Here is a 17,191-nt window from a genome sequence, read left to right on the forward strand (position 1 = left end):
GATACAAATTTTTCCCGAAACACCATCACTCTGCTAAACAAATAATTCCCTCAACACTGTCCAAATAGTTTGTCTGCACTAGTACTATTAATTTTCTCACTCCTTATCACCCATCCCCTCCCACTTGTGACTGTATGACTGTAACTTTGTTGCTTGTATCCTTAGGATTTATATTGACTGTTTCCTAGTATGATTTGATTGCTTATTGTAGTCTATGACTATTATTAAATGTTGTACCTTATGATTCTTGACTCTTGATGAATATATATTTTCTTTTATGTACACTGAAACCATTTGCACCAAGACAAATTCCTCGTGTGTCCAATCACACTTGGACAATAAAGAATTCTATTCTATATCTATCTAACAAACATATTTTAAACGAATTGATGTTTTACTACATTTTAGGAAGAAACAAATTAAAAGATTTTTTTTAATTCTAAGAACCAACAATATTCAATATATTCAATATATTTATATATATTCAATATTTTCAGCAACTGAAAACAGAAATAACTACAACAATTCCTTTCACGTTTTAATATTTATAAATTACTACAGAACCAGTGATTTGTTGGGTCATTTCAGACATACTTCCTTACCTAAAAAGAGAAACAGAATGACCATAGACAGGGGAAAAAAGCAGAACTTCTGGATTCCTGCTGGCTTGCCCATTGATTTTCGTTGTAGGAAGCCAGCAAGGAGTATTGGAAATAATGACCTGACTGTGGCAGTGTGACAGTGCTGAAGTGGCCACAACTTTGCCAAATTTCAATCCCATAGGATTAATGGGTCCTGGATTTCAGACTCATTCTTTAAGTTAGTCCATTTAAAGGCATGTTGATTCAAAAACTGTTGCCATGTGATGCACTGTTTTGTCCAAGTGAAGGTTACAGACAGACAGGAACATTTTAGCAATATGGAGCTAGCATACATACATTCTGCATTCTTTATATTTCATCTTCAAAGCAAACAAATCTGAATTCAGAGAAGGCTGTTCACGGTTTTCATCAGGGAGAGCATGAATTCAGCTCACTTAATTCCATGACAAACAATACAATGTAACTTCTGAAAATTTTTAAATATTACCTTATTAACTGATTTTTAAAATAAACAATTTTACACCAGTGTTTCCGTGGGGATAAGGCAATTAGACATATATCCCTCAGTTTTTCAGTTGTTTTAAACCTTCTAGTAAGCGAAATCAGATTTATGTTGTGTTATGTTATAAACAAACAGAGGAAAAAACCAAGCAATACATAATTTTGTTGAAGTATTTATTGAAAGTGTACAAGTTCCATAAAGGTGAAGAAAACATTTTTTGTAAAAAAATTCAATAAAATTTTTTGTTGACATATTGTACATCAATCATTAAAAACAATAGCAAAACAAATGCCCAAACACACCAGTGTGCACTGAGAAGAAAATTTTAAAAAAATCTTACATATTCAAACATCATTGGCCTTTTGCAATTATAGCACATAGCTGTAACCTTTATCCCTAGTACTGGCTCTAGCAAGAGAAGATGAACCTGGAAGGGAAATAACACCCCATACCACTGGCAGTGAACTGCTGTAAGGAGGTTACTTATATAATATCTAGGTACAACTAGACTGGGACATAACTTCATATTTTATTGGCATTTGAACATATCTATAGCTAAACAATATGAGAAAACCAGAAATCATAAAAACATTCGTGTTCACTAACTCACCTTTGAAATTTAGCTATTCATGTGTGTGTATGAGAGAGACAGAAAGAGGCAGAAAGTCACAGAGAAGCCACAGAGAAATCTGACTTTTTTTACCATTTTTTAATATTCTATGTATGACCTCAATCAGCCACAACTGTAGTTGAATAGTTTTATGCTGAAGCACATACTACAAACATAAACATCTTCAAACTTGCTGTCTAGTCATTCGTGCAGCTACATTCACATGAAAGTCTATCACAAAATTTCTCTAAAGGGCCCATTTTCAGGACACTAATAGTTTAGGCAACCATTTCATCAGAAAGGGTTTTTTTTCTAATAAAGAGTTATGTGCAAACTGAAGGAAAAAAAGCATCTTATGCTGTAAGCATTAAACATACATGCAATTAGTTACAGGTAGCCCTCAACTTATAACCATTGTTTAGCGACCATTTGGTTACAACAGCACTGAGAAAAGGGTCTTATGATTGTTTTTCACGCTTATGACTGTTATAGTGTCTCCATGGTCATGTGACTGGCATTATATTTATGATGGCTGCAGTGTCATCAACCTTCTGACAAGGAGTCACTTAACAACAACTGCAGCAATTCATTCTTAACAACTGTGGCAAAAAAGCTCATAAATAGGGTAAAATGTACTTTAAGTCTTGCTTAGCAATGGAAATTTTGGGCTCAATTGGGTGATAAGTTGAGGAATAGCTGCATTATTCTCCAAGGCCTTGCAGGGCAGAAATTTGCTATCTGTCCCATTTAAAGTAATCCCCACCAAGGCAAAATTCAATGCTATCCTGCTACCCTTAAGATTTCTCATTATTTAGGTTTCCTCTTTTCTCTAAAAGCACTCCAAAAACATGAACAGAATATTATCAGAGTGTACAACAAAGCAGTATCAAGGAATTTTTGTTCTCCATACCATTATTTATTCTGTTGGTGATGGAAATAAACTATATACTACACTTCTGAGAAGATCTATTGATGAATTTTGATCTGGCAAGGTCCCTGTTTTTGTTACCTTTTATAACTAATGTGTAAAATATAGTCAGAAAATATATATTATAGAGTATTATCAGTTCTTAATAATGCATTTCCTGTTATAGGCTACACTGAACATGACTGCAAATCAGTTGACATTGGATTTTTAATATCTTCACATAAGAGTTACTTTACTATGTTGTAATTTCTATTTCCAAATACAGGATACAATAATCAATTTTGTTTTTGAGAGATTTCAGGAATCCTTGCCATATGACCACTTCTATTCAATTTGCATGTCAGCAGTCAACTTCTAACAATATTAAACAGGCCATTATTTTTCTGTCTCCTTTTTCTGGATTTTCATCTCCAAAAACTTGCAACTCATTTAGTATATATTTTAGCTAATTTCAACTTGCAAAGAGGCACAAGGTTAAAGAGAAGTCTTTCTTTCTTTATGGATTGTTCCTTGACTCTCATTTTGCCATCAGAAACCTGTCCTTTGGGTAATCTGTTTTGCTTTCTTTCATTTTCCCAGTTTTTCTTCTCCCCTTATCTCAATGTTGCTGCTTCTCTACATGTTGGGTGAAAATAAGATGTATTCCCCTCCTTTTAATGAAAGTAGGAAATATTGGTAGAACAATGGGCAAGAGTACATGAAGAATATCCAGTCCCACTTTGGTCACTGCCTTTAAAAATAAGAGGAATTATCCTTTCTTGTTTTTTCAAATATATAGCCCTTGTGTACTATTAACCATGAATCATAAAAGGCACAGAAATTATCTTCTTTCTCAAACCAACTCCTAGAAAATGCTTCTCAACAATCTCCCAAGTTCTTAGCTGCATTTGGAAGAAAGAGGAATGCTATAAATTCTCCATGTGACTTGGAAGTACAAAGCCTCTGACTCTGGAAAAGAGTCCAAGTTATCTGCCTTGTTTTTACAATTTTCTTGAACTTTATCATTCCTACCTCTCTTGAAATCATTAGCTTAAATGCTCACATACCACAGAAAGGTACCACACAGATAGCTAATCTGAGGTTTGAAGAAACAAAAAAACTGCCGTTCTAAATGAGAACTATGCTTACTATGAGCTAACATCTTGTGGCTGCAAATCAATTGAATCCTCTCACTGCATTAAAGTAGAAGTGTTTTAATTAAGCCCTTGCTGGTTATAATATACGAATCCTCAAATTATTACAATCACAGGGGCTAAATAAATTCTGTTCTCTTAATAAAAGTTGAAGTGTCAGTTTTTTAAATGTGCATTTGAAGGCCAGCCTCAAATGTCTTGAGAGTCATTTACTACTAACATTTGTTCTGGCATCAATGAGGACAGTGAAAATCATGTCTAAAAGATTTCACTCTTTTTCATTATTCCTAATGGAAATTTGGCCCTTTAATATTTCCACAAATCACCTGAAGGATTTGACACAGTCTATCAAATCAAAGCTGCTCTTTAACATGAAACAACAGGAATGGATTTAGATAAAGTACAGATATCCTTTTGCACAAATATAATCCAACTCTCGTTTCATAAAGCTGGAGCATTAAACATTTTGAGAATGCATACACGTGTCTAGAATATGTGGGGCTTCACATTGTTTGAGCAATGCCCTTTTTTGCATGATACTGTTCTCTCACACAACCTACATCTGCTTTAAACTAAAATTAAAATATCATTAAGTCAAATAAGAAATACTTAGCTCTCCCATTATGTTTCATACAGTAAATCTAGATGACCCACAAATTTAAGACTGTGGAATGGGTGTAAGACTATTTTGCTCTGCTAAAATATCTGAATACAGAATAAAACAGAAATAAAAATAAAGCAATACAATATAGGATCAAAATACAACAGCAATCAAATAATACTTTAAAAAGACTTCCAGAAGGATAGTGTTGTGTCTGTCCAGCCTCTTCATGCATTAGCTTGGACCGAGGGAGAGAAAACAGACCTAGGCATATAACATCATGTCCACTCTCACAAATCTCCATTATGTTCAGGAAAAAAGCTGAAGAGCTTTATTCTGGTACATTCATGTACCATAAAAACACATACTTCTCATTTGCTGTAGGAATGGATTACAGCAGAATGTAGAACCACAATAAACAACCTATGTGATCTTGCATGCAAGTCCAGATCTTTTAGAGCTTCTACTGGTATGTCAGGCTGGGGGCTATGTTAAGTGCAGTCTCCGCTCTCCCCTCCATGTTCATGCATCCAGGAAATACCAGAATGCGAAGAAGTGTTTTGGTACTTTAAAAACTAACAGCTACATAATAACATTAACATTCCTGCATCAGAACCTAGGTTGTTAAATGGACAAACCAACCACCTATCTGGGTAAATCAAAATGCAAGTTTTTACTCAGTTGATTAAATTTAGCAAGAACCAAGAATCCAAACAATGTAGGGGTAATTATTTAAAATATTGTATTACTAATGTAACAAAACAAATCGAAGATCCACTTGAGGTGGATGTGCTTCATTTCCAACTAACATTGCATCAAAAACATTACTGATGTTGCTATGTCCATTTACCTACCAGTCTGGAATAGGTTACACTGCTATGATACTTTTATTTACTTAAAGATACCAGAATATATTGTTTTCTAACTTCTCTCTAACTATCCCGCAACGGCTCTATCTTGTGCCATTTAATCAGCTTGGTAAATACACTTTTCTATCCATATTAGCTCAGACCCTTTCACAAGCAAACATAACAACAGAAATTTCTTATCTTTAATTCTTCCATAAGTATAGTTCATTTAAAAAAAGTACTAAAAATGAAATGGGCCACATCAATGAAAGCATAAAAAGATTCTTAGCTTAACACCCTAACAATATTGCTACTCCAAAAGGAGACATGTCCATTGAAATAAATTGCTTCAACAACATCATGCCCAACAAACTATTACCCTCAACAGACCCACAAAACAGTACTTTGACAAGCAAAAAAACCACCATGCATGCATGGCCCTTTTAAGATCATATGACCATAGGGTTTATATAGTATAGTGGCAAGACATGATAGAATCAGGTATATATGCCAAAGGCAATTCAAGATTTTGACAGTAACTTAAAAAACTAAGTAGTCCCAAGAGGCACCGTTGTGACAATTAATTGGCGTTCTGGGGAAAAAGGATGGAAATATGTCCTGAAATACAACATTAGGAATAAATCATGACATGATTAGCTGAAGTGCACTAAAATGCTATTTTCAGACAAGAAATTCCATGCATGCTTTTTCCCCTTTCTGAACCCTTTCAGGGTGTGACAATATTGCTTTTTTTTTTTTTGTCTGAATGATGTTACACTAATCTGGGGAAAGGAGCAAAATCAGCTGGTCTGATGACGGAATACTGAAAAAGTTTTAATCCATTGGTCCCAGTGAAAAAAATGTAGCAAGAAAAGTGCAATTATCCTGATGATGATGAAATTTCTTAAAAATGCACATTTGTAAATACTATCTTCATATGAATTAATGATTTCCTTTTTTTTCTCCAGAAAACAGATATTCTGCTAAGAAAAGTTGGGATGTCTTTTTCATTGTTCAAACTCAAAGTTTACACTGAAGCACAGAAGTATTAGAAAAAAAATTGGTCCCTCCAGTTGTCAGGAATTGTGGAGATCTTCTTTATGGTACCAAAGCAACATGCTCAGAGTCTGCACCTGAACCATCCCAAGACAAATACATTTGGCCCTCTGCTGCTCCTTTTTTCCTAGATCTCACCGGAGGCTGACATTCGTGGCATGGTGTGTAAGATACTACCTATGACCTGTTTATAGGACCATCAGCTGTTGTGATACAAAGAGATGTCATCTAGAAAGTTTAATCACAGTTGTTTCCATAAAATCCCCTTCCCCCTCCATTAGCCACGTGGAGCTTATCCTTCAGTTTCTTCACTATGTCCTGACTGCTGGAGCACAGACATCTGTGATATTACTTTGCTCGTTCCACGAGAGAGGCGCTCTTGGTCTGTGTTTGCGGAAAGGGACGCCATGGAAAGAGGTTGCAGCAGCGTGGGTGTCATACCAGTCGTGACGGTCAGATTATGAGTAGCACCTTTGAGGGTAAGATCTTGTGTGGGAAGAAGGGGCTTGAGAATGCTGACAAGGCAGAAGGCAGAGCCACTTTTAGGAATAAAGTTAACTTTATTCTTGTCAGGACAATAAAAGGCTGGAATTTCATGCAAAGGTTTTGGCCTACAAACAAACAAAAAACACAATACCACAGGGTGTTAACTTTTGGAAGTTAAAGATTAACAAAGTTAAAGGCTGCAAGGAATTACCAAAAGTTTATGGTATGTTGTATAACATAGCATGAAATACTTTTCCCTTTTTGTCCCAAATAAATGAGAGTTGTTCACAAATAGGGGAGGAAATGCTGCTGCATATAGTAGCAATTTTATCTCCCAGTCTGATTATTTGCAAAGTAGTCAAAACATGTTGGCATGTCTATTATTTATTTATTTATTTGATTTGTCAATCGCTTACAAGATAACAGGTATAACATAGTTATGAATACATGAAATAGATACATATAAGAAAAATAAAAAGAAACAATAGGACAGGGACTGTAGGCACGTTGGTGCGCTTATGCATGCCCCCTACAAGTTACTTATACTATAAGTAGTCCTCCATTTAATACCACAATTGGGGCCAGAATTTTTGCTGCTAAGTGATGCAATTGTGCAGTGTAAAGTCAAATCTCAGGAAGCTCCAATAGTGTGGCACAAAGCTGCAGCACTCTGAGAAGTCCCAACAGCTCTGCTGCCCAAGCCAAGTTACCTTTGCCACCCTGCCTTTCGAAGACCCTGCCTGCCAAAGCCCCTGCCCGCCACCACCCCATCTAACCTTTGCTATATTCTTGCTCCTGCTACTGACAACATGGGCCCACCCTGGCTCTTTACAAGGCAGGTGCTGGCTATGTCAGGTCTCATAAGGAAGCTGCCATGCACAACCTTGGGAAGAATGCCTTGTGCAGCCTAGTAGCTGCCTTGTGGAAGGCCAGGCCAGGTCAGTAGCAGGAGCAAGATGGCGAAGGTCAGCTGGGCTGATAGAGGCTGAAGAATGTAGGAGCCAAAAAGGCATAAATGGGAGGGAGATAGGAAAGGATTGACTTGAAGCACTGCAATCATAAACATGGGAAGGCCGATTAAATTTTGATTACATGACCATGGGAACGCTGCAACGGCTGTATTTCAAGGACCAGTTGTAAATTCCTTCATTTAACACTGCTGTAACTTTGAACAGTTGCTGAATGAATTATCATTAAGTTGAGGACTACTTTTATCTTTTTCCTCTCTAACCCTAAAGAAATTAAAATTGACTACCCCTTGATTCTAACAGGGCCAGTACTGAATATCTTGTTCTTAGCTGTCACCTTTCTATTGGGTCACAGCCTCCCATAGAAAGTGCATGCAGAAAGCTCTGAATTGGCACTTTAAATCCAAAGGGGTATAGTTCCTTGGCAACTTCCAGGTGTGTCGATTTAAAAATCCCCCAAATCCATAGCTAACATGGCCACTGAGAATTTTGGGGGTTGATGTACACGTACCAGGAAGTTGCCAAGGATGGGAAACACTGGTTTAGGTTTTCAGCAGATATCAAAAAAAGGGGAAATGTTCAAAAGACATTTTTGTCAGTACATTTTTGCAAAATGCATATGAATAGCAGGGGGGAATGATTTCTGCTTTCTCAAAAGTGGTCTAGGAACTGCTTTAAATAATTATAACCACCCCCCAAAAAACAAACATAAAGTTAAACGTATAGATATGTTCGCCTTTACCCCCAAAAGTAAGAAATATTAAGTATAAAGCTATACCATCAAATTTAGAAATTTAGAAACTAGTTAAGATACTATGATTCAAAAAATTATGAAGTAACATAACAACTTACAAGCTTTCCTCAAACACTTTGACTTTCTCACAGCCTTCAGGAGGTTCACGTTTGAACATATAGCTATTGTTAGGTTTTGGTGATGTAGCATATTTGGGCAGAGGAGAATTGTTTCCATTCTCTGTGGTGAGCAAAGGGCCAGTTACATATACATATATCATAACATGGGTGGAATATTTTTTGCTTTTCTCATACTCCTTTATGAACAATGTTAAAAGGAAAACAAAAGCCTGATCAACTGTCTTAAAACAGTTTCTTACTGTCTGCATGGTTTTTGTTATACATAAAAAAGCAACCTGGTACTCTTCAGATGTTTTGGGTGATCACCTAAATAATTATTGATCATTAGTCAAGTTCAGACTGCTGAAAAGCACAGATCTATTGTACCTATGTAGGCATTTTGCTCATTAACATATAACAGCTAAACTATTACCTTTGGCAGCCTTTAACACTACAAAGGCATTGCTATCCAAGTGGCAGGCACTGACTCATTTGCTTTAAAAATGTGTTTTAAATTACAATTTTCTATGACCCCCTCCATCTCCCTTCCTCAGTTCCTTGAGTCTACCTAGATATGTATATGCATGTTAAATAAAAACAAATAAAAATGATCAACATCCTATATGAATTATTTTTAAACATTTATATACCTCCATTAAGTACAAAAAAGAAAATATAAAAATAAACTGGTGGGCAACAAAAGAATGATTGCCCCAAAAACCCAACCAAAATAATACATTTTTTCCCACTTGTAATAATGGAGAAGAAACTATTCCCCCATCTCCCTTTCCCCCCCACCCCCACCAAAATGAAAAAAGTAGTTTTATTAGCCCATTGCTTAAAATTCTCACTCAGCACAGGGTAACTGCAAACATTTTAAAAAGTGGTTTATGATATGACTCAAAGTTGAGCTTCCCTTTGGCAGGTGATAAATACCTTGCCTGAACTGACAAAAGATGCTGTGAATTTTGGCCTGTAACTCAAATATCTAGGAAACAATGTTTCTTAACTGAAAGGTGAATCCTAGAGGTTCCCCTCTAAGGAAAGCATTGGAATACTTTTCAGAAAATACCTTTATCTCTGGGATCCATAAGCAGGTCATCTGCAGAGCAAGGGCTCTCCTCACTGCCCTCATTGGAGATAGCAAGGAAGGAGCTTGGGGAAATAGACTGAGATCGGCTGCTGTTGTTACTGCCTTTGTCTGCTCCACCCGGAGTCTGTGTGTCAATGCTGCGAGTACTGCTGCTACGCTGCACTAAAGGAGGTGGTGCTCGATGCCCATCTGGAATATCTTGTGGCTATTGAACAAAAACATATTACATACATCTTACATGCTACACACTATTAATCTTGTCTGGTGACTTTAATAAATGAAAAATAAAGATGATTTTATTGCTTTGCCAATAAATCTCTTCAACTGAAAATCAGTTGTTCTTCAGGTTCCCAAGAAAAAAAAGGGAACCAAACTAAACGTAAGAAGGATACATAAAGAAGCCTTTCAGAGCTTTGGAGCTCCAGTTCATGCACATATGCAACCACTGTTCCTCCTTACGTTCCAGAAGAAAACAAGGCTCAATGTAAGTGTGTTAACTAGAAATAAAGACCTAATTCTGGTTTAAGATTATATTATTACTGACATTAATACAGTTCCTGAGTTTAGACAACTACGATTTCAGAGAAATCTGGATTAAAGGGTAAAGACAACATGAAGCAGGGGTAGTGATAAAAAACTGATATGCAGGCATGATGCTTTGTTTGTAGATGCTGAATGTCATAATTCTAAATATTATATTTTCCCCAGACAGATTTCAGTGTAACAGTTACAAGATGAAAGCTTATCTTTCATACTCCATATGCTCATGTATACAGAGTGTGCTTATATATGGGCATGACAGATTTGGCTCTCCTTATCTGAAGGCCTGTTTGACTACAAATATACTCACAATAAGCTGTTCCTCTTTCTCTCCAGTCTCTTTTATAATTATTTCAATCTCCTGATTCAGCCCTTCTATGCTATTACGGAAACGGGATCCACTTGACTTAGCTATTGGTATCACAGGAACCAGCATGCTCTTTGGGACTGGAGCCTGAAAACCCAACAGAGGCAACAGAAAATGAGGGTTATATCATATAATGTAGAAAGAAAATCAAATTATCTGTAAGATTTTATTATAATGACAAAATGCATCTGGTTTATTTGGAGAATTTTAGATGATATGTACTATTTTATAATTGCACATTTTTGTATTTATAATCCTTGTTCCTTGAATCCTGCATAGAAGTATAGATATATAACAGTATCCATACTTCATTCAATTGATCTATTGCAGGGCTGTCAAACTCGCGGCCCACAGGCTGGATGCATCACACACTGGCCACACCCATAACCAGTTTAATGAAAGAGAAAAAAGTTGTGTCATGTGACAACACCATGACAATGCAAGTTTGACACCCCCGATCTATTGTATTCAAGCTACCATTCTGACACAGACAGAACAGGAAGAACCCAAACAATTAAAATATTAAGTTTTAAAAACGCTGCTCAGCTGTTTTCCTGGATGTTTTTAGCTATTTTTTTAAAAAAGAACCAGAACTAGAAATGTGAAGAGGAAATGAAAATATCTCTTGATGTCAGTGTTCCAGCAAACCTCCATTCCAATCAGTAACCCAGAGACAAATGTATCTCAAAAATACCTTTATTAGAATAGCACCTGGCACATCTGTGGAATCCCGAATCTAACGTTTTTTGGGCTTTCCACAATTTCCCAAACTCCAAATCCACCCCGCCTTGGCCGCCATCACATCACATGGCCCAATCATCATCCGTCCAAAAGTAAGATCCTTATTTCATACTGTGCCATACTAAATGACCTTCAACTAACAAAATAATTTTGTCTATTACAGCTACTTAATTGAAATAACCCCCCTCCCACTTTCTCAGGCTATGTGGCAGCATGGAATATGGCTTCCAAAGCTGCCACTTGGATTAATACTTCAAAAAGCTTTGGAACAGATAAATCGCAAACATAACAGTCAATTTAGTTCAGAATTTCAGTTTAGTTTAATTTCAATTTAGTTTCAGTTTAATGAAATGAAAATGCTTGATCTCCATCAGCACTTTCATAGCATCTACAGTTCCAGATCTTTTATTATGGAGATGCAAGATACACATCATAATGAAGTGCATTATGAAGAATTAGAGTACAGAGTTTTGCTTTGGCATTTCAACCCAAATTTATATATTTCTGTCAAAGGTGTAAGTATCTGCTGGAGGCTCAAAGGAAGCATCGATCACTAAACAACCAGTTGTCAAGACTTAAAACATAATTATTCTACTTCTTTTACTTTAATACCACATATCAAGAAATGATAGCAAGGACAGTATTCAACTATTAACTTTTTCCCAAACTATAAAATACAGTGAGATCCCTGGTGCTTTGAGATTGGTTGCCACAAAGTCAAAACCAAGAAAAATAAAAATATCAGGAAAAAAAATAACAAAGCTTCAGGGAACTGTAAAAAGAGAGCAGAAGCAGTATTACAATTGCAACTTGAACAACTAATCAACAAGAGAACCAATCAGCTGCTCAGAATTTAAATACATCTCCAAACAAACAACCAATCACACAATCAACTGACCAAACTAGGCACACACAAGGCACACATAAACTAAGGAGAATAGGAGAAGAAAATCCTGCTGATGATGTTATCTAGTCTGGTAACATTCAGAAACTAAATTGAAATAAATCACTGCCAAAATCTAAAACCTGAGCTACAAGTATTTTCTATTAGTTTGAAGACTGCCTGAATACAAAACAGGAAACTACAATACATCATAGACAGAACATGGGAAACAGGCTGGGTTGGCCAAGAAGGAAGTTCAAGTTGTCTAGTCTCTTCTTCTTTAATCAAACTATATGGAGGATATATGTTAATGGAAATTGGATAAAAAGAAGATGAGTGAGGTTTTGAAAGTAGAGAAAAAATCATCAATAAGCACTATGCTTATGACACTACTCTTATAGCTGTAATACAAAGTATTTGCTGGCTCTGGTGATAAAAGTCATCAATGAATAGTAAAAAATGGGACTTAAAAGAAAACCAAACTAATGATAGCAACCACAGAACTGACAACAAATATATCAAAGTGGTGAACAGCTTCTACCTTTTAGAATCAACTATCAATAGAGAAAACAACAATCCAAAAATATACTCAGATTTGATTAAAGAGCCCTGAAGATATTAGAAAAGATATTAAATTTGATTTGCATTACAAACAAGAAGGTACCTTACAGTAGTTCCTGTCATAGTTGCCAAGATTTAGTTCCTCCAATGTAACTCACTGTGATACACCTTGTAGGTACAAATGGCACCACTGTAAAATAGCACTTTTTATTCCCAAATCACAGAAGTCTTCGTTAAATGGCAGCAAGAGCAACGAACCATTCATTTCCTAGTAAAGATCATTCATTTGTGCAAAAAAGAATCTATTTTCTCTAACTGTACCCAGAACTAGATATCAACCGCTCTCAAATACCTAAAGTAAAATATTTTAGAGGGGCTTTGTAACTATTTTCAAGTTGTTCAAATCAATTGAAGTGGAAACAATATTCCCTAGTATGTTCTCTTCCTCCTGTAATGCTAGCAGCTTTCAGACATTGTTTTTGGCAAGTCAGTGCCTGAAATACATTGAACTTCCTTGGCAATAACTTTTACAAATCTTACATTTAGAGCTCATCTTACCTGGCACTGGTTAATAGCTGCATGATTACCATGAAATGGAGACTGTCTTTCTTTATCACGATGGTGTCTGCTGCTGTGTTTGCTTCTTTGCAGTTGCTGACGTAACTTTGCAATCTGCAAGGACAAATGTTTTTAACTCTACAATAAAAATGCTGAATTTCTGAATCACAACTCACCATAAGGGCTCCTGGTAACATTATTATATTAGATGCTTATATATAAAACATTCTCACTTGTTACAACAAAGCAGAAAAGAATTTAAAAATTAAATAAACAACTTTCTGAAGTTTTAAATTTTGTTTTTAAAAAATATTTTTAAAGGTCAACAAAGAAAGCAATTCCTCAAATGCTGAACAGCCACTGTGCCTCCAGCATTTCTGGATCAGACACAAAGACAACTCCCCAAAGAGGGTATTATATTAATGAAAATACCAACACAAGCACACCTGTCTCAGTCTGAGAAACCAGAGGAAGGATCACATTTAAAAGCATCCCCAAACTGTGAATGTGCTCCTTCTGGGATATGCAAACCCATGTAGAATAGGACTTTCAGTTTTGTGGAATTTTTTACTGACTTGGATCCAGAGCATATTCCAATAGTAGCAGCCTACCCTGTGCTCTGATACTATTGATGATTTGGGGGAATGATTTTTCCTGATTACCTCTTTGTTCATCATTCCTTTAGTTTTGTTTTTCAAAATTAAAATAAACTTTATTAAAGATTAAAAAGAAAAATATATACAATGTGTAAGATACAACGTTCCATTGCAAACGAAACCAATATACAAATACAAATATAAACATAAAACCTATATATTTCTAATCGGCTAAGACGGTGTGATCATTTATTGAAAACAATTTTATTATTATTCATTTTCTATTTTTGGTATATTTCTAATCGGCTAAGACGGTGTGATCATTTATTGAAAACAATTTTATTATTATTCATTTTCTATTTTTGGTATATGCTCTTAATCTAACCACTTCATTTTTCAGATCCTTATCTTTTAATTTCCTGGTTTTTCTCCTTAATCCAATTATACCATTTTTCCCAAGCTGTACTATATTTTGAGTCTACCTTATCCCTAAGTTTTTGTGTAAGTACATTTCAGCACAGTCAAGAACTTTCTGAATTATCAAGTTATTGGTTGGCATTTGGTCACCCTTCCAGCATTGTGCCAACGTAATTCTTGCTGCCGTGATTACAGAGGTCTTATTCTCGCTGCCCGCGGGCCAATTGCGGCCCGCAAGACGATATCCTGTGGCCCCCACCGTGATATGAAAGTATAATATTAGTGTATAATATAAAGTATAATATAAAGTATAATATTATGCGGCCCAGCCTCACCCAGACTCTGCCTCCAGCGGCCCCCAGGTAAATTGTGTTTTGAGACCCCTGCGTGATTATATGGAGAATTAGGTATTTCATTTCTTTTGCATAGTCCCCTTTTAACATTCCCAACAAAAATATTTCGGCCTTAAATTCCAATCAGATATTTGTAATTTCTTTTATCCAAATTCTAATTTTTTTCCAGTATTTTTTACTTTTTGGGCAAAGCCACCAAGTGTGGAAGAAGGTACCCCTTGTTTGCTTACATTTCCAGCAGGTCGGATTTAAGTTTGGATACACATTTCCTAACCTTGAAGATGCTAGATACCACCGGTAACACATTTTGTATTGGTTTTCTTTATAAACAACCGATTTTGTTAATTTATAATTTTGTTTCCAGACTTTTTCCCAATCTTCCAGATTAATGTTGTGCCCTACATTCCTTGCCCATGCAATCATTGGGCCTTTAACTATTTCTTCCTCCATTTCAAATTCTAATAGATAATTGTATGTTTTAGAAACTAATTTTTTATCTGTTCCCTCTAATATTTTATCTAATTGGTTCAGTTTCCCCTCAATTCCAAATTCTTCTATACCTCATCTTAAGTTATAAATACGGCCACCACTCTATTTTCATCCCTTGTTCTCTAAGTTCTTGGTTTGTCTTTAATCTGCCTTTTGAGTTTAGGACATCATATCATTCTTCCAATTTCTAAGGCATTGGGGTGGATCATTACCTCCATGACGGATACACACCTGGAATCTTCATATAATGTTTATGTTTAATCTCTTTCCACACTTTCAATAATGAACTTCAAATTACATGCCTATTCAAGTGTGTATATCTCTTATTTCCAGGATTCCACATGAAAGCATGCCACCCCGCCTCTAGGTCGTGCCCTTCTAGGATTAAGATTCTTTTGTTTCTCAGATTGGCCCATTCTTTAATCCTTGTTAAGACTGCTGCTTTGTAGTATATTTCCCAGGCGGGGAGTCCAAATTCACCTTTGCATCTGTTATCTTGTAGTGAGCTTAATTTTATTCTCGCTTTTTTTCCTGACCAAATAAATTTCATGGTAATTTTGTTTAATTCATTAAAGAATTTTTTTATCCAATTTAATTGGAATGGTTTGAAAGAGAAATAGTATTCTTGGCAAGATATTCATTTTGATAGTTGCAATTCTCCCTAACATTGATAATTGTAGTCTCCTCCATTTTTCTAAATCCATTTTTATTTCTAGTACCAGTTTTACATAATTATCTTCTTTTATTGTTGAACATCCTGCCGTGAGCCAAATTCCTAGATATTTAATTTTCTTACCAATTTGTATACCTATTGCTTCTACTATTTTTTTTGTTTCTGTTAAATTTTTTGTTATCATTTTGATTTTGTCCTTATTATTAAACCTGCCACTTCTCCGTATCTCTCTCTTTAATTAAATTTGGTCCTGATTTAATTGGTTCTTCTATGAAGAATACAAGGTCGTCTGCAAATGCTTGGGCCATGTATTCTTTTTTTTAAAAAAATTCTTAGTCCTTTTATTTCTGAATTCTGTCTGTCTCTCAACAAAATTTCTAGCGTCAGATAAAGAGCAGAGGTGAAAGTGGACATCCCTGCCTGACTCCTTTTCCTATTTCAAATGAATCTGTTGTTTCTCAGTTAATCATTATCCATGCTTTTTGGCTTGAATATATTGACATTTTTCAAATTTACCCAAAATTTCCCTTACTTGTTGTCTCATGAATTGCCAGTTCACTTTACTGAAGGCTTTTTGAGCATCCAGAAAAACTAGCCTTTTTTTCTGGATGTGCCTCATAGTACTCCAAGGTATCTAGTACTGTCCTAGTGTTGTTTTTTAGTTGTCTTGTTGGAATGGGCATTGGTATAATTACCTGAGAACGCCCTTTCTATCTACGCTGCAAGAGAGTCCAAGAATAGGAATGGGTTAAGCTCCTCCTTCTGACGTCATCGAGCTGAGTCTGCCACTATAAAAAGCCAGCCTTTGGCTGGCCCGCCCAACTTTTAGGCGAGGATACTTGACAGACGTAATGTGTCTCTGAAAGATAAAGAATAAATTAATTTCACCCCTCCCCAACCATCATAACCAGACGTATGGGGTGGGGCTGGACTCTCTTGCAGCGTAGAAAGGGCGTTCTCAGATAATTATACTGCCCATTCTCATTCACGCTGCCTTGAGAGTCCAGCAATGGGACATATCAAAGCCTGAATGTCCATGGGAGGCCAACATCTGGTTCACCTCCAACTGAGGAACCACCTGTTGAAGCACCCTCCAATCAAACGATGCCTGGGCTGAAGCAAATGAATCCAGGCAATAATGCCGTATAAACGGCAAAGCTGAAGCCCAGGTAGCCGCTCTGCAGATCTCCAGTGACGCCTGAGTAGACTAGGCAGCCGAAGTAACTGCATTCCTAGTGGAGTGGGCCGAGACGTGTCTGGGAACTGGCATGGACAAAGTTTAGTATGGCTTGGATATACCAGCTCTAATCTACCTACCAATTGTAGATGCAGTC

The 17,191-nt window shown here is 36.2% G+C and overlaps 1 protein-coding gene across 1 annotated transcript in view; it reads right to left on the reverse strand.

Moving 5' to 3' along the window:
- Positions 1-1,260: 1,260 nt before the first annotated feature.
- The window catches only part of FAM117B (family with sequence similarity 117 member B), a 38,666-nt gene continuing 22,735 nt past the window's right edge, over positions 1,261-17,191 (reverse strand). The window contains exons 4-8 of the mRNA XM_026696769.2: positions 13,330-13,443; positions 10,530-10,673; positions 9,659-9,884; positions 8,587-8,707; positions 1,261-6,891 (exon numbers count right to left, since the gene is read on the reverse strand). Of these exons, the coding sequence (XP_026552554.2) occupies positions 6,573-6,891; positions 8,587-8,707; positions 9,659-9,884; positions 10,530-10,673; positions 13,330-13,443 (924 nt within the window). The 3' untranslated portion in view covers positions 1,261-6,572. The remainder of the gene's footprint in view (positions 6,892-8,586; positions 8,708-9,658; positions 9,885-10,529; positions 10,674-13,329; positions 13,444-17,191) is intronic.

Source organism: Pseudonaja textilis, chromosome 1 (assembly GCF_049901715.1).
Source record: "Pseudonaja textilis isolate UNSWEBS1 chromosome 1, rPseTex1.2, whole genome shotgun sequence".
Lineage (NCBI taxonomy): Eukaryota > Metazoa > Chordata > Lepidosauria > Squamata > Elapidae > Pseudonaja > Pseudonaja textilis.